Source organism: Condylostylus longicornis, unplaced genomic scaffold (genome assembly GCF_029603195.1).
Source record: "Condylostylus longicornis isolate FDR11 unplaced genomic scaffold, ASM2960319v2 ptg000006l, whole genome shotgun sequence".
NCBI lineage: Eukaryota > Metazoa > Arthropoda > Insecta > Diptera > Dolichopodidae > Condylostylus > Condylostylus longicornis.
The window spans coordinates 2,031,628-2,054,592 of record NW_026577975.1 but is presented as its reverse complement, the minus strand read 5'-3'; the positions used below and the strand labels follow the sequence as shown (position 1 = coordinate 2,054,592).

At 31.7% G+C, this 22,965-nt stretch overlaps 1 protein-coding gene across 1 annotated transcript; it reads left to right on the top strand.

Annotated features, from left to right (window-relative positions):
- The first annotated feature begins 5,629 nt into the window (after positions 1 to 5,629).
- On the top strand, positions 5,630 to 22,738 carry LOC129616908 (probable E3 ubiquitin-protein ligase HERC2). Its single transcript, XM_055532413.1, has 17 exons — positions 5,630 to 6,461; positions 6,545 to 8,359; positions 8,412 to 9,540; positions 9,598 to 9,751; positions 9,811 to 10,603; positions 10,661 to 11,715; positions 11,787 to 11,941; positions 12,228 to 14,059; positions 14,121 to 14,587; positions 14,780 to 16,334; positions 16,452 to 17,079; positions 17,370 to 19,938; positions 20,018 to 20,360; positions 20,437 to 21,238; positions 21,313 to 21,976; positions 22,051 to 22,268; positions 22,340 to 22,738. The coding sequence occupies exons 1-16, from the start codon at positions 5,630 to 5,632 to the stop codon at positions 22,201 to 22,203; spliced, it is 14,946 nt and encodes a 4,981-aa protein (XP_055388388.1). The 3' UTR covers positions 22,204 to 22,268; positions 22,340 to 22,738.
- Positions 22,739 to 22,965: the final 227 nt, after the last annotated feature.

The following is a 22,965-nucleotide window of genomic DNA, read 5'->3' as shown; positions in this document are numbered from 1 at the left end:
AATTAACAAAAATTATCAACGTATAGTTTTAAAATAAATATTAAAATGAGGACTATTAAAAAAGAAGAAAAAAAAAAGAAATATTATTTAGAATTCTTGATCATATTGATCATTGTTCTATAATAGTAAAGAGAAAGAAAATATTCATTCATTAAAACAACATAACAATATTGAAATAAAATTTATAAAAAATAATACATTATTAATTTAATTTACAAAAATTTAATTATTGTTTTTTTTTGTTTTTTCGAATTTTTCTTTACGTTTTTCAAAATTTTAATATTTTATTTTATTATTAAGAACTTACCAAAAAAAAACATGAATATCAAAAAAATTTATTAACGCTAGGCTATAGTTAAATGACCTACCTTTGCATCAATCATTTTAAAAAAATTACCTACATATTTATTTGTTATTCTAGATATTTTAAATCCACAAAAACTGATTTTTTTTCATAAATTTTTAATCTAACAAATTAATTTTGTGATTAAGAAAACTTAAAAAGTTTTAAACTCTTGGCTTTAATACATCGAATAAAAGTAGGAAAAGCAAGTATAAAACATTCAAAAGAAAGATATATCTAAAAAATGTTGAAAAAAAAGGAAAGGTTGGAAATCGCTTTTCACGTGCTTTTGTTATTTTAAAATTTCGTATGATTATTTTAAATCTTAAATTATTGCCTTTCAAATAAAATATAAAAATAATTATATAAAAATATACAAAAATGAAAGATAATTAATAATTATCAATTAAATTGCAAGAAATCAAAAAATGATATTTGAAAAATATATGAAATTTTTATTTAATTTTTAGTATAATTTTTATGGCAAATGTTGTTGTAATATTGTAGCAACTAAAGTGTAGAATAATTATGTAATTCAAGCCCTACCTCAATATTAGTACCTGCAATTTCAAACAACTTCAATGATTTTTTTTCGGAATTTACACCAACTATTTTAATATTTAAATTAAATGAATTCAAAAATTTAAATATTCAACAATACAACACATTGTTTTATAACAATACAAACATATTGTAATCCGAATAATTTAAAAACTTAAATATTTTGTATTGCAATAAAATATTTTCTAAAATTGTTTAAGTTGGGTTTTTTTTGTGAATATTTACTCTTAACAAATTTTATAATTTATGAAATGTAAATTTAAAAACACAAGTATAATAATTTGCTGATGTTCTTATTGATTATATTTAAGATACAGTGATGCAAATTCATCATTTAATATAATATTAGATTATTTTAATTTTAAATTTAACTAAATGTTTAATTTATTTTGCATACACAATATTTTCGATTTTCTCATTTATTTATTTTTCATATCCTCTAATTGCTAAGTAAAATTGATAATTTTTTTTATAGTTGGTGGCAATTTTGTGTTCTATCAAATCTTAAAGTTCTTTGTGTTTTATATTAGAATTTCAATAATTTATTCGAAATAAAATTATAAACAAGTTGCAAATATTATTTTGAAAATTGCAACAAATAAATTTTTTGAGAAAAACCAAAAGCTATTTCAAATTTTGTCAAAATTATTTCAAATTTATAATTTTATAAAATATAAAATATTTCGAATAATTAGATAAAAATAATTTTAAATATTTATATTTTTTATCGGAAAATTTAACTTTGCAAAATGCTGTATATTGAATATTGTATCTTGGCCCTATTGTATAAATCACTGTGTAGTTTTTTCTAATCAAAAAACTAATGAACTTCTTATACATTCTATTAAGAATAAAGTATTTTATTAAAAAGTTAAAAAATAAAAGCAAAAGTAAAAGTAAAAGTGGTTGGTTCAATCTTGATCCGGCCCTTGTTAAATTGATTTAAATTAAAAATATTTTGTAAATTTAAAATTTTTTACTTAGAAACATTTTTAAATGTTAAGAATTTTTTTTTTAATATTAAAAAACAAGAAATTAATTAAAAATTAATTTTTTGAATTTATTCTTAAACAATTTTTTTTTTCTTTTTATATTAGAAAACTCTCTCTGTCTATCTATCTTCCACCTTTGATAACGTTTCATAGTATATTTATTAAATTTTTAAGTGCTAAAAAGATTTTTAAAAAATCTTTAAATTCAATTTTTAAAATTAGGAGCATCTTATAATAATGATTGGTTCTTTTATTTAACTCATGTATGGTATTGAACTATATATATGAAATATAGAATATATTTTTTTTTTTTGTAAATTAAATATATTAGAGAATTTTATTGTTTAAAAGTTTAAAGAAAAAATGAAAATGTATTAACACAATAAAAACGGAAAATAAAAACTAATTATTATTAAAAATAATTATTAATGCTTTAATTATTAATGTAAATATTTAAGAATTTTTATCGAAAACGTTTTAGGTAATAATAAACAATTTAAAAATAGAAATGTTTAGCTAGTTTTCTGCTAATTTGTTTATTTTTTTTTATATATAATTTTTTAAATTTAGGCCTGATTTCAAAAGAAAAAAAAACCAAAAAAAAAAAAACAAAAAAAAAGGAAGAAATTTTTATTTAATAAACTAAGAAAAATCACATTTACAGATCACATTAGAAAAAAAAAAAAACAATACCAATGCATTATGAAAATTAAAATTAATGAAAGTATTAAGAGTTAAAAGGAAAAAAGTATGTGTAAAAAAAAAGAATCAAAGGAAAAAATGTAAAATTTAAGAAAATTGAAACTATACGAAATTATTTAAAATAATATATTGTATATCTATGTATTTAATTGCCAAATAAGAGGAAAAATACATTTAAGAAAAGATTATGAAAACAAAAAAAAAAGCAAAAAAAAACAAATTAAAACAAATATATATATATACAAAACTAATGTGTGTTGCAAATTTTTTTTTAAATAAAAACTGAAAATAACAAATTCTGGAAACGGAACTGGATTTATTGATTTCTATGGAATTATTTAAAGACATAATCTAATGGAAATAAAATAGTATTCGGGAAAGGAGCAATTCTGGCCTAATATAAAGGGGATTTTCGAAAAATTCAGACATACACTTCAAGTTCTAAATTAAATCTTCGAAGTTTTTCATATATATCAGTCGAGTAATTCTTCAATATACGACAATTTTTTATTGGGCTCCTAATATTTTTAGCAAAGTTAAAACTTGAAAGTTTTTTTAGAACTTAAAGTAAAAATTACTGATTATTTTTCATATTAATTTGAAATTGCCGCTTTCATATGTATGTAGGTATGTGTCTACGTATTTAGCTAAATTAGCTTTTGATCCACTAACCCATCATGATTATATTTCAATACCATTTTACCATACAATATTAATACTTCAATTTCAGTTAAAAAAGATGAACAAGTAAAAGTTTTCGTAAAATATTTTTAAAGTCATTGAACCTATTGTATCTTCTGCTTAGTAAGTATGTACGTATATATGCACATACATATCTACATACGTTATGCGTCTAAAATTTATTCAATTTTGTTTATTGAAAATAGTACCCCTTAGCCCAGCGGTAGGGAACCGGAGGCTGCCTGTGGCCTTTTAGGTTCTCGTGCGTATTAATTTATTAAACAATGAATATAAAATATAATTTTATTAATTTTTATATGTATGTACAAACATATTTATGAATGTATGCATAACAAGATATTGACTTCAAAATTGAAAAAAATTTAATTTAGAATAAATAAAAATTGAATTTTCACAGCAATAACAACAAAAACTAAATTTTATGGTATTAAAACTTATAATATACAGGGCCTCCGAAGTTATTGTTATTTTAAAATTTGCTTTCGTGGGTAAAAATGTTCCCCACCTCTGCTTAAACTTTGCCTATTTTCGCTGTTCGCAAAAATTTTACTTCAAGTATATATGAACATAGGTATGTACATCTTTTTAAAATTTATAATAAAATACAATCTTCCAGGATATACATATATATACTGACAAACTATACCAAAAAAATATGTATGTAAATATTTATGTATATATCCAAAAAATGTTCATGTTAACTATTTGCATACATGTAAATTTAGCTCATAATCTATTTTGCACTTCTATTTCAAAATAATATAGGGTTTAATTTTTAATATCATCAAGAAAGTAATCAAAGAATTAATAAAAACGAAAAAAGTCATTTGACATATTTTAACGCAGCGTTAAGATCGTATTTATTATGTTTACGTCTCCGAATATTTAAAATAAATACGCCTTCGACGTATTTATTCTGTTTAAACCTTTACCGTTGAACAGTTTATGTCAATATACTGTAAACAAAGCGATTTACACGGTTGTACTTTTTTGTTGTTAAAAAATTGTACCAAACTTTTATACGTTTGTATAAATTGTACAAAACGTACTGATATATCATAATTATTGGAAACTCAACAAGGGAGTATTTTTAAGATTTGAACGAAGTGAGTGTATGTCAGAATAAAGTAAGTCTAAGTATTTCATGCAAGCTAACACCCTTTTGTATTATAATTATATTAAAAATTTGAGGAAAGTTTAATTGTAAGGGATAGTTTACTGAAATTTAGTATTATTCGCGTAGTATATTTTACATAGATTATATGGAAAGTCTATTGTGAATTTTAGGGATTAAGGCGAAAGCAGATAAAAACGGTATGTTGTCGCGAAATGTCAAAATATGTTTAGGAGGTTTAGTACGGTCACTTAGGTTTGTCTAAAATAAAGATTTTATTAAATTTTTTACTAAAATCAAGCACAGTAATTGCATAACAGCAAATTTTAAATTGTAAAAAAAATCAAATGCTTCTACTTAAATAAAATTCATTTGTAAACTCTTGTAATAAAGGATATTGGCGATATCTAAATTGTGATATAGTTTCAAAGAGCATTACTTTTGGATTCTCTTAACTTATTCTTTTGTCAATAAATTTTCAAAATAAAGAATAAAGGAAACCGGAAAATGGGGAGGAAGAATTAAATAATGGTAAAAGTAACATTATTTATATCATGAAACAACAACAGTACAATGTAAATACAGGGATAAACATTTTCGATCAATTTCCTAATACATATTTTTTCTACGCAACCTTTGTTAATTTGGTTTAGCCCGTTCAACCCTTCAGATGTGTTTTTTTTTATCAGAAATAAAGAATTTACTTGGGGTTGGATAGTTGAAATTTTCCAAATAAAATAACAAAAAAGGTATGGAAAATTATCAAAATTTTATGAAGAGCAAATTTTTAGTTCAAAAAACTTAAACTTGACAAAAAGTAAAAAACAACTAACATTCCGCAGTCGATCCAAGTTTTGGCAAGTGAAAAATTCTGACAATTTAGTCCTTTCAACTTGTCTTTAATATGCAATGGAAATCAATTTAAGATTCAAAGAAAAATTAAATTAAAATTAATTTGCAACAACACAATTCAAGGAAATTGATATTTTAATTGATATTATTGACTATTTAATTGAATACAATTACAAAGAAAATGATTCAATAAATTTTACAAAAATATCGATTAGTCGTAGAAACAAAAAAGGATAAAATTTTACACAATACGAATGTGAATTGTTGAAATAATAAAAACAACAGCTAACTGAATTTATTATGTTCTCAATGAATGGACTTTTTGTAGATAAGAATTGAATCTTTATTCATTACAAAGGAAAAATGTCTATCAATAGTGAACTATATTTACGTCCCCTACCTTATCTTGATAGTAAATGGTTAAGAGCTGATATAATTTCAAGTTTAAGAAATGTGGAAGACACCGCAATATTATGGAACAATTTGATTCAAGATTGCGAGCTTGTGTCATCTGCCGCGCCCGCAGTATTAAATAGTAATCAGAATTTGTCATATTTAGGTGACGATGGAAAGCACTACTGCGGTGCCCAAAAATTAAATTGCTTATGCTGTCCTGGTTATTGTGGTCCACTCTCAGGTTGCAATTGTTCATCATGCCGTTTGTTAGATTCAGACTCTGCAATCAAAAAAACTTTAAGCACCAACCAATCGTCTGGAAATGAAGTAAATTCTAATTTAATTTTAGAAAGTTGGCTATGGGGAAGTGTTCCCAGTAAAGAACATAAAAAGAATTGCATAAATGCACTGTTAATAGAACAACAAAATATAGCATTGCAGGCTTCTGGAAATTGTTTATCTTCTATTCATTTGCGGGAGCAATTATATGTTTATGAAAGGTATTTTATAGCACTTTCACGATCTAAAAAGCAAAAAAATGACTTAGTCAATATTAAACAACGTATTCAAAACGAAAATGAAAAGCAACAAAATATAATAAAGCAAAGTAATGTTCAAAACAATAAAGAAGTGTCGAAAATTCCAAAAGAATACGAAAAGGCGACTATTGGATTGGCAAGGGTTGGAACTAGGGCAGCTCTCAATTTTTCGTTTGCTTTTCTACGTAGGGCATGGAAATCAGGTGAAGACACAGAGCTATGCACCGAACTTTTGGGAGAAGCCTTGGAATCTCTGCAAGGTAATTTTTTGAATAAAAAATTTTCATTAAAGTATAAATAATTTTTCACTGAATGATGATTGATAAAAACATTTCTCATTTAGATTTACCAGAGGCTTCGTTATTTGATACAAGCCAAGTTTCTTCACTTTGGATAGAGGTTTTAGAACGTTCAATCAAATTTCTTCGGCAAGTAGTCTTGGGAGACATTATGGGTGGAAGATGTTCGGTCCCTTTAGATGATCGATATTTGGCTTTATGTTTATTACTTGAATTAGGAATACAAAAAGGCACTTTGAGTGCTTCACTAGAATCTATAGTGCTGTTATTAATTTTGTATGAAAAAGAAAAGGATACCGACGATAATCGAGACATTCCACAAGATACTGGTGCTCCTTTAGTTCCAATTTTAAGACGTTATGAACGTATATCTAATTTCAGTGTTCAAAGTTCTTCTGAAATGACATCAGCTAGCGCAACTGATTGCTTTCTACGCTTTCTTACTCTTCCAGAACAAATTAACAGTAATGTTGACTTGAAGCAAGCAGCTGTTATAGTTATTTCACATTTAGATAAAACATCCAAGCCCCATATGCCATCGTTAGGGGCCACATCTATTGAAGGTGGACCAACTATCATAAAAAAGCAAAACCTTCAAACAACATCAAATGACAGTCAAATCCACCCCGAACAAAAAGTTTTTGCTCTGGGGTGGTATTCTTTGAATCCGGAAAATTACGGATTTACAAACGAGTTGCCTGTAGGAATAACCGTTGAAAATCAAATAGATCCTAACATGTGTAGTAATTATTCAGCGTCAAATTTGAATTTGAAATTCAAAATCCATCAGGTTATCTTTTCTGAAGAGCAAGTACTCTTCTCATCAAAAGATGGCAAAGTTTACAGTTGGAGAATAAATAAACCAGAAACTGAACCTTCATTAATTAATGAACTAATTGACTATGAAATCATTCGTTTGGCTGGTCACTGTGAAGGGAAGCATTTTTTAGCTCTGGATTCGTCAGGTCAAGTTTTTAGTTGGGGTAACGGTGAAAGCGGCAGATTGGGTCACGGAGACACAAATTCAAAAGATTCACCAACAAAAATAACATTTTTTAATAATGAAAAAGAAATTGTGAACGTGTTTTGCGGATGTTCCTATAGTGCAGCATTAGCAGCAAATGGTGACCTTTACACTTGGGGTAGGGGAACTTACGGTAGACTAGGGCATGGTAATTCAGACGATAAGTTTACCCCCTGTTTAGTACAATCACTCCGAGGCCATGCTGTAGTTGACGTTGCCCTTGGAAGTGGTGATTCGCATTCTCTATGTGTGACGGATGACGGTTTTGTCTTTGTTTGGGGTGATGGTGATTTTGGAAAGTTAGGAAATGGGTCGTGTAATGGATCTCAGGTTCCAATTCGTCTGGAAAACTTGCCAAAAATTAGAAGAATTTATGCTGGTTCCCAATTCAGTGTCGCCCTTTCAAATGACGGAAAAATATTTAGTTGGGGAAAAAGCTTAGGGGGCAGGTTAGGACACGGTTCGTTAGGGAAAAGTATTCAAGGTATTTCAGAAATAATTAATACACCAAAACAAATACAAGCTTTAGAGGGTAAATATATTGTCGACGTCGCGGTTGGCGCCTCCCACTGCTTAGCTTTAACTAATAAAGGTGAACTATTTGGTTGGGGTAGAAATGATTATCAACAAATATGCCCCTCTTCAATATCAAAAGAACCAATTTTATCATCTCCGATTCTTTCAACTCATCCTTCAACTCAAGTATATGGAGTAGCATGTGGACAGAGTCAAAGCATTATATGGTGTCAAAATGCGATTATCGGAATTCCTACCAAAATTCCATTCATTATTGATTTGTCCGAGCACACATTTAGATTATTAGATCAACTTTTAGGTAAGATATATATTTTAACTTTTATTGTATTAAAAACTTTTTCATTTGTTAGGAATGGTGTGTGGGCATGAAGGAAGAATAGCACCTAGCCAAGAATCTGAGTGTATTGCAGTAGCATGCTTGAATCTATTGAGGTTACAAATGCATTCTTTAAAGGCCAATAATTATTCAGTGAAATTAGTGGGGCTCAATGAGGGTTCTAGGCTTTTAATAAGTTTAAAAACAAAAATATTAGCCCTGGCTGGAGGATCCGGTATATTGAAAACTATGCAAGAAGCAGCACAATGGACATTACAAATTGGTTGGAGCATACTCTTACCAACGGCTTCAGAACGTGCACAAACTTTGACATCTTTATTGCCAACGGAACCTGGTTTTTCTTCATCTGGACACCGTTTTATGACTGATTTGCTTGTAAGTTCTTTAATGGCTGAAGGAGGATTAGAAACGGCTCTTAATCAAACTATAAATTCGGATAATTCTGAATGTCCAAGCAATAGTCATACTTTACCTTTACTTCATTTGATAAAACAACTGCTTCGTAATAACACAGCTTTAACGCAGGCTCGTTTGTCGCAACTCTTATCAAATTCTAATTTTATAAAAAATGAAGATGATAATCTTACAACAGCACCAGAACAAACTTCACCTAGTCTTGACTTACTCCATAGATTTCAAAGGTTATTGCTTTCACATATACATCAGGCGAAAAATGAAGAGATTCACAATGCTGAAAATTTATTAGCTAAATACATTTTAAGTACAGTACATTTTTGTACACTTTCATTGCAAAAAGCTTACGAAGTCGTTCTTCAAGGAAAAGAAGGTGTCATTGACATTTTGAAGTCTGATATATCAGACACATTGTTTTGTGAGCTTCTTGTTGGACTAATCTTGATAAGTCGTGATAAACCGAACCTTCTAGCAAATTTGGAATGGACAAGCATTTTCATACCAATACTTCATGCTTTAGATAATCTGAATAGAATTATTTGTGATAGTGAAATACAAGATTCGGATGATATGGGTTGGCCGGGCATAATTTGTCGAGGCTCACAGAAATCTTCTTCAATAACGGAGGAAACTCCGCTATTACGTAAGACTGATTTGGAAAATCATAATGTTGATGGTGGAAAATGGTTAATAATATGTGGATATGTCTGTGATATACAGGATTTTAAGTAAGTATATTAATGACAATGGTTGTTCATATTTTTGTTATTCATGGTTATATTTAGACATGAAAATTCTGAGCTTAATCAAATTCTTGAAAAGGGAATTGGATATGATGTAACATCTGAATTGCTTTCAGCATCTAATCGTTCTATAGTAGAACATTTGGTTAGTACCCGAAAAATAGGAAAGTTTGCATATTCTACTGCAGAAGATAAAGTAAAAATTTTCTTGTTATATCTGTTTATATACTTGCTTATATACTTATTAAATTGCAGTGTCAGAAGCATCAAAATAAACCTCTAACACATTTTAATTCGGAAAGAACTTTAGCTTATTTATTAGGCTTGCGTGCTAATATCCTGCAATATAGTTTACCAATACAACCAGCAGAAACACAATGCAAGCACATGCTTAAATCTGCTATACTTAGTGGTGGTTTGCAAGTTCTTCAACCAACAAATCCTTTTGATGAAGAAAAAGGTGAAGCTAGAAGTAGTACATCTACAGCCGGAAGTACTCCAACAGAACCAATGAATCAAATTTCTCGAGGGGCATATGCTTCAGAACGTCAAACCCCAACATGGCCGTTTTTACAGCTTAAACAAAGAATTGAGTTATTTTTGAATGCTCTAAGCGAAGGTCGTTTAACAGATCCTTTAGTATGCGCTTGGATGTCAATTTGCGATCGATTTGGAAAGGAGAATAATTTGATTTGGCATCAAGAATTTGCGATTGAGCACCCGGTTCAAGAATTAGATAGGTTACTTACCGCAGTGCTGATTAGGCACCAGAGTTTAGGACCATTGATTTTAGCTGTCATAGATCGAGAATTAAGTGGTATTTCTGAACGACCCCCAAATAAAATTGCAGATATAATTAAATTAGTTTATCAGACAAAGTGGACTATTATTAGAACGAGGCAGCAATTAAATCGCAGTTATAAAGAAGTTTGTGCGCCAATGCTTGAAAGGTTAAGATTTTTGTTATATGAGGTACGACCTGCTATTAGTTTGGAACAAACTGGGTTGAAGAAATTGTGTATTTTACATAAAGAACCAAGATTTAAAGGTTTGTTTATTTTAATTTCATATTCTTTTATACAAATTTAGAGCTTCAATATTGCAGGTTTAGTAAGAAGAATCATAACGGAAATGAGAATAGCTAAAAAGCAATTAGCGTGTGCAAAACCGGAAGACATACTCAACGTTACCATACAGAGTCAAAATGCCGCACAAAAAAATTTATCACAAGAGAACCTTTGTTGTAAAAATTTATCATTAGATAATTTAAATTCAACTTTGGGTTCAAGTGTTGATAATCTGACATCTTTAAATTCTCCCGGACAAAGAAAGCACTTATCTAGTGAAAATTTGTTAAACGTTTCTGAAGGAGATTTGGATAATTTAATTATTAACAACGAAAAAAATTCAGTTAAATCTTCAAACGATTTTTCTAATTTCAATATTGACAAACAAAAGGAGACGGGACAATTCATAAATGACGTTATATTAAAGCTGAGTGAAAAATCTGAAGTCCATTGCCTTAACTCTGATCTCAACATGTCTTCAACTATAATGTCTCAAATTGTGGATTTTGTCTTACAGGATATAAGTGACGTTGAAACCCTGAGAAGAGCGATGTTCTGTCAAGTTCAGCGATATAAAATTCGTCGTCAAGGTCTGCAAATGTTTTATGAACTCTTACAAATTAGTGGATTGTTAGGAGCTGTTCAATACAATATGCTTAGTGGTTACTTAGGTTTACATTTAAAACGTTCAAAGTCAAATATCAAAAATGTTTTGGATGACCTTAATATGATAACAGCGTTTCAAAAGGCTAACTTAATATTGTCTGAATCTAAAATAATTCAGTGGTCTGTAAATGAGCTCCAAAAATTAGTTAATCAGGAGCATATAACGATAAAACAAAAATATCATGGAGGGAAGGATAATTCAAATTTGGGAACGTACGTGTTTTTAAAAAAATTGCCTAGAGCCAGATTTTTACTAAGCGTTTTTGGAATTCTTGCCAAAGATTTTGGACCGAATGAACTAAGTTTTCTGATCAATTCAGGGCTTCTAGGGACCGTATTGGGACTACTCCGACAAACGGGGGGTGATATAAATAATGTTAAAAGTAATAATGAGTTATCTGTGGTATATGAGGATACTATTTTAAAGGTAACTTGTCTCAAAATAAAAATATCGACTATTTCTTAATTGTCCTTTTTTTATCAAAATTAAATATAAAGCAAACTTCGAGTAAAATAAATTTAACTGGACCCGAGTTAGCAAAACTTATGAAAGTGGGTACTCGTGTTTGTAGAGGAGCTGATTGGAAATGGGGCGATCAGGATGGCAATCCTCCAGGGGAAGGTCGCATTATCAGCGAAGTTGGAGAAGATGGGTAAAAAATTTTGCAGTAATTTACTTTTAAAATATACATCTATATTAACATGATGGTCATACTATTTTTTCTTAGAAAATTATTCTTCAATTTTTGGTGAATTTTTTCCAATGAACGCAACCAATGTTTAACTTAATCAAAAGATCAAATCAAAAATACTTTTGATTTAAACATTTGGTTTAAGTTCAATTGAAATTCTTTTTTATTCCTTCCTTTACTCTCAAATTACAACTTATAAACATTTTGTATTTTGAAAAGTTGAAAACAAATTTTATAAAAATTTTAGATGGGTAAGAGTGGAATGGGATACTGGCGGTATGAACTCTTACAGAATGGGGAAAGAAAAAAAATATGATCTTCGATTGGCTGAAAGTGCTTCAAATATAATTTCGCCCGACACAGAAACCGAAAAAGATGATTTTCATCCGATTGATATTCAAACATCTGGTGAATCTCATCCAACAAAGCTTTTAAGATATGCTTCAACTAAAATTCTTCAGAGTTTAGCTGTTGGTTTAGCACAACATAGTGAAAATATGGAAAAAACGGCGGTGTTTGGCATAACATCTATGTTTCGAACATTGTTGACTTCCAAAACTAATTGCTTAGCTAATTTTTGTGGATTAAATAGCTGGACAACCTTGGGATTTTTGAGAGCAATTGCTGGAAATTCAAAAATTATGTCCAAGTACTTAACAGAACCAATATGGTTGGATTTATATATAAATATACTTGAACAACCAATTATTAATGAGGGAGATGTTTTCAAAAAAATTCATTGCTTGAGATTGTTGGAAACTATTTTAGTTAACTGGGCAGATGATGATGCTACTCGGTGTTCAGACTTAGTTAAACAGTTATTCATAATTTTAGGCAAAATATGTTTATATTGCCCCAACGATTTGTCATTAATTCAAAATCCACAAGATGTAAAATCCAGAGTTTTATTGACAGCATCTCACTCAAGTACGGTAGCAGAGGAAATTATCACTTTGATAAGAAAATTACACCCATTACCCCTATGGAATTCTATAATAAACTCATTTTTGTCTCAAAAATTATGTGTTGCAGCTGACTTATTCTCAGAAAGTGATACCGTTATAAGTAATTTAGACATGGAAAGAACGCAGGTAATTGGTGTTTTAAATTCTATAGGAGGATGTGACACAAGACCTCGTCTCGGATTGCAGTTAACTTATGAGGGTAATCGTGGTACAATTTCTGGGTTTACTCAAAAAGGAAAATGTATTATTAACTTTGAAAATGAAAATGCTATGTCATTGCATTTTGTGTCGGAAACAAAAAAAATTTCGTTACATGCCGCTAGCGAATTCGCAAACTACACAGTTTTCAGTTTATCTAAATTACCGTTAAATGAAATGCTTCTGAATTCGTGGGCGGTATTAGTTTACGGCTCTGGTGAACGCAAAGAATCAGTACCCGGTGCGGTCGATTTATCTCTTTTAAGATCTCAACAAATACAACTTTCTGTTTTAAATGCTAACTGTGTGTTATACAGAAATCAAAATTCTCTACGAAAAGTTTTGCGGCAAAGATCTCCCAAATTGTCAAGTTATTCTTCAGAAGAAAGTATTTCTGAACAAGAAAATCAAGAAGATAGCAGAAGAAATTCTAGTGAAAATATTCAGAAAAATAAAGTTTTACAAATTGATATTAACCCTAATTTGGGAGACTTAACTCAGCAAGAAGACTTGACGGTGTCAAACAGTGAACTTTTAATTCAAAGTATACTTAGCCGTGCAACTCAACCCTCTCCTGTGAAAGCAATTTATACCTATCAAGAATTAGCTACAGCCGCTTTAAATGTGTCGCAAATGCTCGCGAGCTATATGCATGCTGAAACTAGTGCTTCAATGTGTAATATTTTAAGAGCAGCACCACCACCAAGTCAACCAACGCTGATTCATGGTATACCAATTTATAATAATAATTATGGTGAGGAAGTTTTGCAACAATCAGTCGATAATGTTAATTTTCATGCACCCTCATGTAATATGAACCGTAATAATTCAGAAAAACCAAATTGCCCTTTAATTCATCAAATAATGGAAATGGGATTTTCGAAAAAATCTGTTGAGTTAGCTGTAAAAACTTTAAGTAAATTCTAACTTTATATTTATTTTTAATACATGTAGATTTAATTAAATTGGAATTTTAGCAATTCATCCTGATCTGCAGCCTACTCCCGAACAAATTATACAATGGATTTTAGAACATCCCGATCTTTGTCCTCCATTGCCATCTACTTCTGGAACACAAACTATTGATTCTATTACGGAAACCGAATCCGAGAAGAAAAAATGTAATAAGCCCAAAGAAACTAGAAAAGAAATAAAGCAATCAAGGTCTTTAAACCAAAATAGTTCTGATACAGAAAGCTCAAGTGACAGTAGTGATACTGTTGAAGGATCTTCAGTTCAAGATCAGTTATCTTCTAAACTAACAACTAAATATTCGACGAAGCAAGATTTTCAAACAGAAGATCAGTATGCTATGTATGTTCGTGAACTGATATGCCCCGGTATGTTAGTTAGATGCTGCAAGGACTTCGAAGAAATTAAACGTGGTGATATTGGAACTGTTCTAAAAGTCGACACAGAAGGTTTACATGACTTAAATGTTCAAGTAAGTTTATTTTTGGTTATTCAGTAAACTGTGTTCGATGTACGACGTTTAGTAAATTGTGTGTTAGTATTATACTTTTTTCAAAATAAGTTATTTATGGTTTTGTTTGTTACGTCTATTACAAACTGTATTTAAAAATTTATAAAAATAAGCTAAGTCAGATTTTACTAACTGTGGTTAATGGTTTTTTAGGTGGATTGGCAAGCTCATGGCAACTCATACTGGGTCTGTTTCATACATTTAGAACTTTTAAGCCCTCCTTCATCAGAAAAAATTTCCGAAAAAAAAGAAATCAAAGTAGGATCTCATGTTCGAATAAAATCTCAAGTATCTATCCCAAAATATCAATGGGGGTTAGTAAGTCGAGGAAGCATCGGTATTATTACTGCAATCAACGGAGATGATGTAACTGTTGATTTTCCACAACAATCGAATTGGACCGGATCTTTAAGTGAAATGGAGTTACTTTCAAATGATTGCGAAGCTATGTCCACAACATCGAATTTCGGCCAAAATGGCTCGGTTGATCTTGTAGAAGATTGGTCACGCTGTATTAAATCTTTAACAGTATCGTCCAATGAAAATCAAGCTAAACATTTATTGGATAGATCTTCAAATTATTGGCAAAGTAATAGTTCATCTTCAGGTCAAAGTAAGCACTGGATACGACTCGAAATTCATGACAATATTTTAATTCATAGCTTATCTGTTACTGTAAGCCCCTCAGATTGCTCGCATATGCCATCTCTGATTGTAACTAAAGTTGGAGATAATATAAATTCTCTAAAGGAATTTAGTTGGGTATCAATTAAACCAACTGATACCAATGTTATGTTATTAAGTGACATACGGCAATTTTATCCTTGGATAGAAATTTTAATTAAGCAATGCAGGAACAATGGTATTCAATGTAAAGTTCACAGAATAAATATAGTTGGAAAAAGAAAACAAACTGATTTAGATTTAATGCTCATGGATGCCGCTTTTTTGGCTTGCGAGTATGACACAATTTGCGAACCAACATGCTCAACATCGTGCACTTATCCTGAAGATAAACAACTACAAGATCAATCAATGTGCACTGTTATGGTATGGGGTTTAAATGATAAGGAGCAGCTGGGTGGTCTTAAAGGTTCTAAAGTGAAAGTACCAACTTTTTCGCAACGTTTGAGTCAACTACGACCAATTCATATTGCGGGAGGCTCAAAATCTTTATTTATTGTCTCTGAAGATGGAAAGGTATACGCTTGCGGAGAAGGAACAAATGGACGTTTAGGTCTTGGTCACAATTGTAATGTTTCAGTTCCGAAGCAGATACCTGTTTTGCATCAGTACGTTGTCAAAAAAGTAGCAGTCCATTCTGGAGGAAAACATGCTTTAGCTTTAACGTTAGATGGAAAAGTTTTTTCCTGGGGAGAAGGAGAAGATGGTAAACTTGGTCATGGGAATCGTTTAACACTCGATAAGCCCAAATTAATAGAAACTCTTCGATCGAAAAAAATTCGTGATATAGCGTGCGGCTCTTCTCACAGCGCTGCCTTAACGTCATCTGGTGAGCTTTATACATGGGGTTTGGGGGAATATGGAAGGTTAGGACACGGTGATAACTGTACTCAACTTAAACCAAAATTGGTTGTGTCTTTAATGGGGAAAAGAGTTATTCAAGTAGCTTGTGGAAGTCGAGATGCTCAAACTCTGGCTCTTACTGAAGATTCAACTGTCTACTCTTGGGGTGATGGAGATTTTGGCAAGTATTTTAAATTTACGTTAATAATAATAGGCCTTAAAATTTTTTTATTCAAAATTAAACAAAATTTTTGAAATAACCATGTGACATATATATATACGTACATTTTCAATTTAGGTAAACTAGGACGAGGGGGATCTGAAGGGTCATCAGTACCACATGAGATAGAACGTTTAACAGGTATAGGTGTAATTCAAATAGAATGTGGTGCACAATTTAGTCTAGCACTTACTAAAAGTGGAGAAGTGTGGACTTGGGGAAAGGGTGATTATTATAGACTAGGTCATGGATCTGATCAACATGTTCGGAAACCTGCACCAATACAAGGATTAAGAGGAAAAAAAGTAATACATGTTGCGGTAGGAGCTCTTCATTGCCTCGCTGTTACAGATAATGGTTTAGTTTATGCTTGGGGAGACAATGACCATGGGCAACAAGGCTCAGGCAATACAATTGTTAATAAAAAACCAGCCTTAGTGATAGGATTAGATTCTGTATTTGTCAACAGAGTAGCATGTGGAAGTTCACATTCAGTAGCTTGGGGTTTACCTCAATCGCAAAATGAAGACGATAAAAAAGGTCCGGTACCATTTGCTACCACGAAGGATCCCTTGGGGGGAAACAGTTTAGGGATTTATGATGCAGAGCAACAGTATTCAACAAGTAAAAAAACGTGTTCAAAAGTAGGTTTAAGCGAAATTCTACTGTCGCTAGAAACGAATGGAGCTCGACAAACCGCATTAAGGTAAAAAAATTTATAGTGTGAATTTATATTTACATACATGCATATATGTACTTCTAAATATTTCTTTATATTTTTAAATTATTCTTCGTTATTAAAAGAAAGCTTAAGTAACTTTTTTATTTAAGTTTAAAACTTAAGTTGCTTTTATATTCATTATTTATGTTATTTATGTATGTGTAGAATATGCAGAAAAAATTTTGAATCTTATAATCTTAAACAAATTCTATATGATAAATTCTTTTATATAACTAACCTAAATTCATTTACAACTTTATATTTAATTTATGAAGCTATGTTTTAAACGCGATGAGTATTTTGCAAGCTCGCCAATTAGTAATATCAGCTTTGACTAGCCATAGTCAAATTTCAACTAGTGAGAAAACCATTAATGGCGATTTCGAATCTCAAGAGAACTCAAAGGAATCGGAAAAAATAACTTCGGCGACACAAAATAATGGAGCCACTAATGAAATTATTGCACAAGGTGGAGGTGAAGGTCCAGCCGATGCCACTGATCCAGTTTTACATGAACCATCACCAGAAGCTGAAATAGTTTCGTCTGCTCCAGCTGGTCCACTTAGCGCATTTCAAAGTCTGACAGGATCATTGTCTCTCTCCGCTTCTATATCTTCAAATGCAGCGGCTGTTGTATCTCAAAAGCATTCAAAGATGTCAGCTAGTGCCATGTCTGTGATGGCTGCTACAATGACTCATCATGATGAAATGATAGCTGAATGTAGTATCACTGGACTTGATGACTTCACTTCTTTATTAGGTGAAACTGAGGCTAAAAGTTTAGTAGAATTATTAAAATTAAGTGTGGCTGGGAGAACTGGACCTCAACAAACTTCGCGGACAATAGCTGAAACTTTAACTGCCTTAGGTTCAAATTCTCCTTGTATTGGTGATATGCTTATAGAAACGTGCATTACTGAGTTGGAAGATTTATGCACATCTCGTTATTGTTTAGGAAAAATACCAAAACCTGTAGTACAGGAGACTAGCCACCCATACGTAGATAATATTACATTGGTTGGTCATGTAAAAATTCCAGGAGCTGAAGCATTAAGATTGGAGTTTGACAGCCAGTGCTCAACCGAAAAACGTAACGATCCTTTAGTTATAATGGATGGGTCAGGCCATGTTATAGCTACACGATCAGGTAGAGAATCACAGCACTGGATGCCGGAAATCCGCATTCCGGGTGAAGAAATGAGATGGAAGTTTACAAGTGATGGATCTGTCAACGGTTGGGGTTGGAGATTTTGGGTACATGCTATCATGCCACCATCTTTCTTACAGGAAACAGGCTCAGACAGGGCTGTTTTATCGCAGCCTTCAATATTATTAGTTATGGCATTACTTGATTCAAGGTTGAACATAACTAATCAAAAAGTTTTATTACGTTTAGCAACGGCCTTGTCTATTTGTGCACAACTAAACTCATTGACAACTTCTCAACGAATATGGGCGTTAAAAAAGCTTCACACAACAATGACATCAAAGTATTCCCCTAAGCCTCTAGATCCTTTATTGAATAATATTCTCATGCCACTAATACCAGAACTGCTTCGTCAATACGAATATGAAGAACCTCAGGTTCGAGGAGGAATTCACTTGATGCATTCTGAATATTTTAAAACTCTAGCAGCTTTAGCATGTGATATGCAGTTGGACTCTGTATTACCTCCCAGTGAGATGCATAAATGGTCATGGTTCCGCAGATATTGCTCAGCTGTAAGGGTAGCTCAATCATTTGTTAAACGTACAGAACTGCCGCGCTCATTCTGTATGGAAGTTAGAAAAAAATTGACTGAAATGATGCCCTCGAACAACAGTAACTATAATTCCTCCAACATTATTCAAGTAAGTCAAAGCGATTCTTCTTTGATGGTGAATTCAATTACGTCAATGTCTTCAAGTACAACAAGTAACCCAACACCTCCTCCTCCCCCTCTACAACTACAGTCACATCTTCACTTACACCAGCAAAGCAATGCATTAACTCCCGTTTCAAATGGTTTAGTACAATATATTGACATAACTACACCATTTTCGACACAAGAGTCTTTAGGAAATGCAAGTGTAGATAAAACTAGCATTGAGTTTGCCCAAATTTTGCACGAGGATCACACTCTTTTTAAAAGAGAACATGACAGTCAATTATTACAATGGCTAAACCGCCGCCCAGAAGATTGGGCTTTGTCTTGGGGTGGAGCAAGCACAATATATGGTTGGGGACATAATCATAGAGGACAATTAGGTGGATTAGAAGGAAGCCGTATTAAAACGCCCACGCCTTGCGAGGCGTTAAGTTTATTACATCCAATACAGCTAGCAGGGGGGGAACAAACTTTATACGCTGTAACTACTGATGGTAAATTGTATGCAACAGGGTATGGTGCTGGAGGTCGTTTGGGAATCGGTAGCTCCGATACTATTGGTACGCCAACTCTAATCGAATCCTTACAACACGTTTTTGTAAAAAAAGTAGCAGTAAATTCCGGAGGGAAACACTGTCTCGCTTTAACCGCCGATGGAGAAGTATATTCTTGGGGTGAAGGGGAAGATGGAAAGTTGGGACATGGAAATAGAGTAGATTGCGATCGTCCAAAACTTATAGAGGCACTTAGTGGTATAGGAATAGTTGACATTGCATGTGGAAGCGCTCACTCAGCTTGTATAACGTCTTCCGGTCATGTGCTCACATGGGGTAAAGGCAGGTATGGAAGATTAGGTCACGGTGATAGTGAAGATCAACTACGTCCAAAGTTAGTTGAAGCTCTTTTGGGATATAGGGCTGTTGATATTGCATGCGGTTCAGGAGATGCTCAAACCCTGTGTATTACTGATGATGATGTAAGAAAAATCATATTTCATTGAATTTTTATTATATATTTTAATATATTTTATCTTACATATTAACATTATCTCGCAGAATGTTTGGAGTTGGGGAGATGGTGATTATGGCAAATTGGGACGCGGTGGTTCTGATGGATGCAAAATTCCAATGAAAATTGAAAGCCTTTCTGGTCTTGGTGTAATAAAAGTAGAATGTGGATCTCAATTTTCTGTTGCTTTAACAAGATCAGGAGCAGTGTACACTTGGGGTAAAGGAGATTATCATCGCCTTGGTCATGGCTCTGTTGATCATGTCCGAAGACCAAAAAAAGTTGCTGCACTTCAAGGGAAAAAAATAATATCAATAGCGACTGGATCTCTTCATTGTGTGGCTTGCAGTGATAATGGCGAAGTTTATACATGGGGCGACAATGATGAAGGTAAAATATCAATTCAATATCTGATATAACGTTTACCAAACAGTCTGTAAAATTAAGTTTTTAATTCTTCCAACAGGACAATTAGGTGATGGGACAATAAGTGCAATTCAACGGCCAAGACTGGTAAATTCCTTGCAAGGTAAACACATAGTAAAAGTAACTTGTGGTTCGGCGCATACACTTGCATTATCGACATCACAATTAACAGAAGGGGCTCGTCCTCCACCCAGTCCACCTCTAGAATATGATTTAGTTAGAGATTTCCCTCCAGAAACTCTTCACGCAAGGCTTGTTTTGCTTCATCACTTTTCTGAATTATTGTGTCCTTGCTTTACAATGCTGCCTATATCTGGAGAATTAAGTTTAGAATCGTTGAAAGATATATTAGTTTATAGTATTAAAGAAACAGCATTCCGAAAGGTTATTCAAACAACAATGGTAAGGGATAAGCAACATGGGCCAGTAATTGAATTAAATCGTATTCAAGTGAAACGTTCTCGAAATAAATCAGGAAATGGTTTGGCTGGGGTAGATGGTATGAAAAGCGTTTTTGGTCAAATGGTTCAAAAATTACCACTACTCACACAAGAAGCTCTTTCGCTGCCACATCGTGTCTGGAAAGTTAAGTTCGTAGGTGAGAGCGTTGATGACTGTGGAGGAGGGTATAGTGAATCTATTGCCGAAATGTGTGATGAACTACAAAATGGTAGCGTTCCTTTACTAATTAACACACCAAATGGTCGAGGGGAGGCCGGGGCAAATAGGGATTGCTTTCTTCTAGATCCTACACTTAATTCCGTACTGCAAATGAACATGTTTAGATTCTTAGGAGTATTGATGGGAATTGCTGTTAGAACTGGATCTCCATTAAGTCTAAAGTAATTTACAATTATTTTCTAATTTTTCTAAAAATATTAATAATACATTTTAAAATTATATAATCATACTACAGTTTGGCTGAGCCTGTTTGGAGACAATTAGCAGGAGAGAGCTTACGCCCAAGTGATCTTACTGAAGTTGACAGAGATTATATAGCTGGTTTACTTTGTATTAGAGATATGGAAGATGATAGAAAAGTTTTTAATACCTTAGAGCTTCCATTCTCAACATCATCAGCCAAAGGGCACGAGGTTCCCCTTTCAACACGTTTTAGTCGAATTACACAACAAAATCGTCAGGAATATGTACGTTTAGCTTTGAATTATCGCTTACATGAATTCGATGAGCAAGTCAAAGCAGTCAGGGACGGAATGTCTAAAGTTGTTCCAGTTCCTTTATTATCTCTATTTTCAGCCTCAGAATTGCAAGCAATGGTATGTGGGTCACCGGACATACCTCTGGGTTTGCTGAAATCTGTTGCCACATACAAAGGAGTTGATCCGTCTTCTCCATTAGTTCTATGGTTTTGGGAAGTAATGGAAGAATTTTCTAATCAAGAAAGATCATTATTTTTAAGATTTGTTTGGGGAAGAACTAGACTGCCAAGAACCATTCAAGATTTTCGAGGAAGGGATTTTGTCTTGCAAGTCTTAGATAAATACAGCCCTGCAGATCACTTTTTACCAGAAAGTTATACCTGCTTCTTTTTATTAAAGATGCCGCGTTATTCATGCAAAGTAACTTTAACCTTTAATGCGATTTTTTTTTATATTTAGTTTTATGTATAAAATTTTTAATTAAAAATTTTCAGGCGGTACTTATGGAAAAATTGAAGTATGCTATTCACTTTTGTAAAAGCATTGATACAGACGATTATGCTCGAGTTGCTATGGGTGATCCAACTGAAGCGACTGGAAGCGAAGATAATAGTGATTTGGAATCAGTAGCCAGCCATGACGCTTAATATGGATATTATTACTTTTAAAGATAGAAATACAACATATTATGTACTTTTACATAAATTTCTAGGTAGAGCATATCATATTTGTTATATATCATAGATATAATTTTTGTAACACATCCTTTATAAATAATTTTAGGCCATAAAAACTCTGCGTGGAGCTTTAAATGTTACTACCATAATATTTGGAATTATTAAACGCATACTCTCAATATAATATTAACAGAAAATGTAAAAAAATTTTAAATGTTCAATTAAAAATTAATTCACCATTCTCAAAATAAAAAAATTATTGTAAGTTTTAATATAATATTAATTCATTATTAAACTCGGCTTCGTGCTGTTCAATTATTTTGTAAATTTTTGAATTATTTTAAACTGATATAAGTAATATATTATACCTATGTATGTAAGTTATTTTTAATTAAATATTTATTTTCAAAAAGCAAGCTTTTAATTTTCATTTAAATTTTGCACATTCATTCCAAGTGTTTATCCTATTAAGTATAGTTAATAAAAAAAAAAAAAGTGTTATAAGCCGAGCTAAATATTTATTAAAAATATATATGCTTCGATTTTATAATGCAATTGCCACTCTAAAATTTATAATTGTGTTATTGTTATAAATTTCCTTTTATAAAAATAAATGTGTTAAGAATTTCATTAAAAATTTTTTTGTCTTATATAATTTATGTATTTGTGGCTAGGAAAACAACATGTTCTTCTTTCCTTCCGTAAAACTTATGAATGAAACTTTACCGAAAT

Bases quoted from the DNA above. Each gene is read 5' to 3' on its own strand.
- LOC129616908 (XM_055532413.1), top strand. From the start codon at position 5,630: ATGTCTATCAATAGTGAACTATATTTACGTCCCCTACCTTATCTTGAT. The intron at 9,541-9,597 runs GTAAGTATATTA...GGTTATATTTAG, and splicing joins TGTGATATACAGGATTTTAA to ACATGAAAATTCTGAGCTTA. The intron at 20,361-20,436 runs GTAAAATATCAA...TTCTTCCAACAG, and splicing joins ATGGGGCGACAATGATGAAG to GACAATTAGGTGATGGGACA.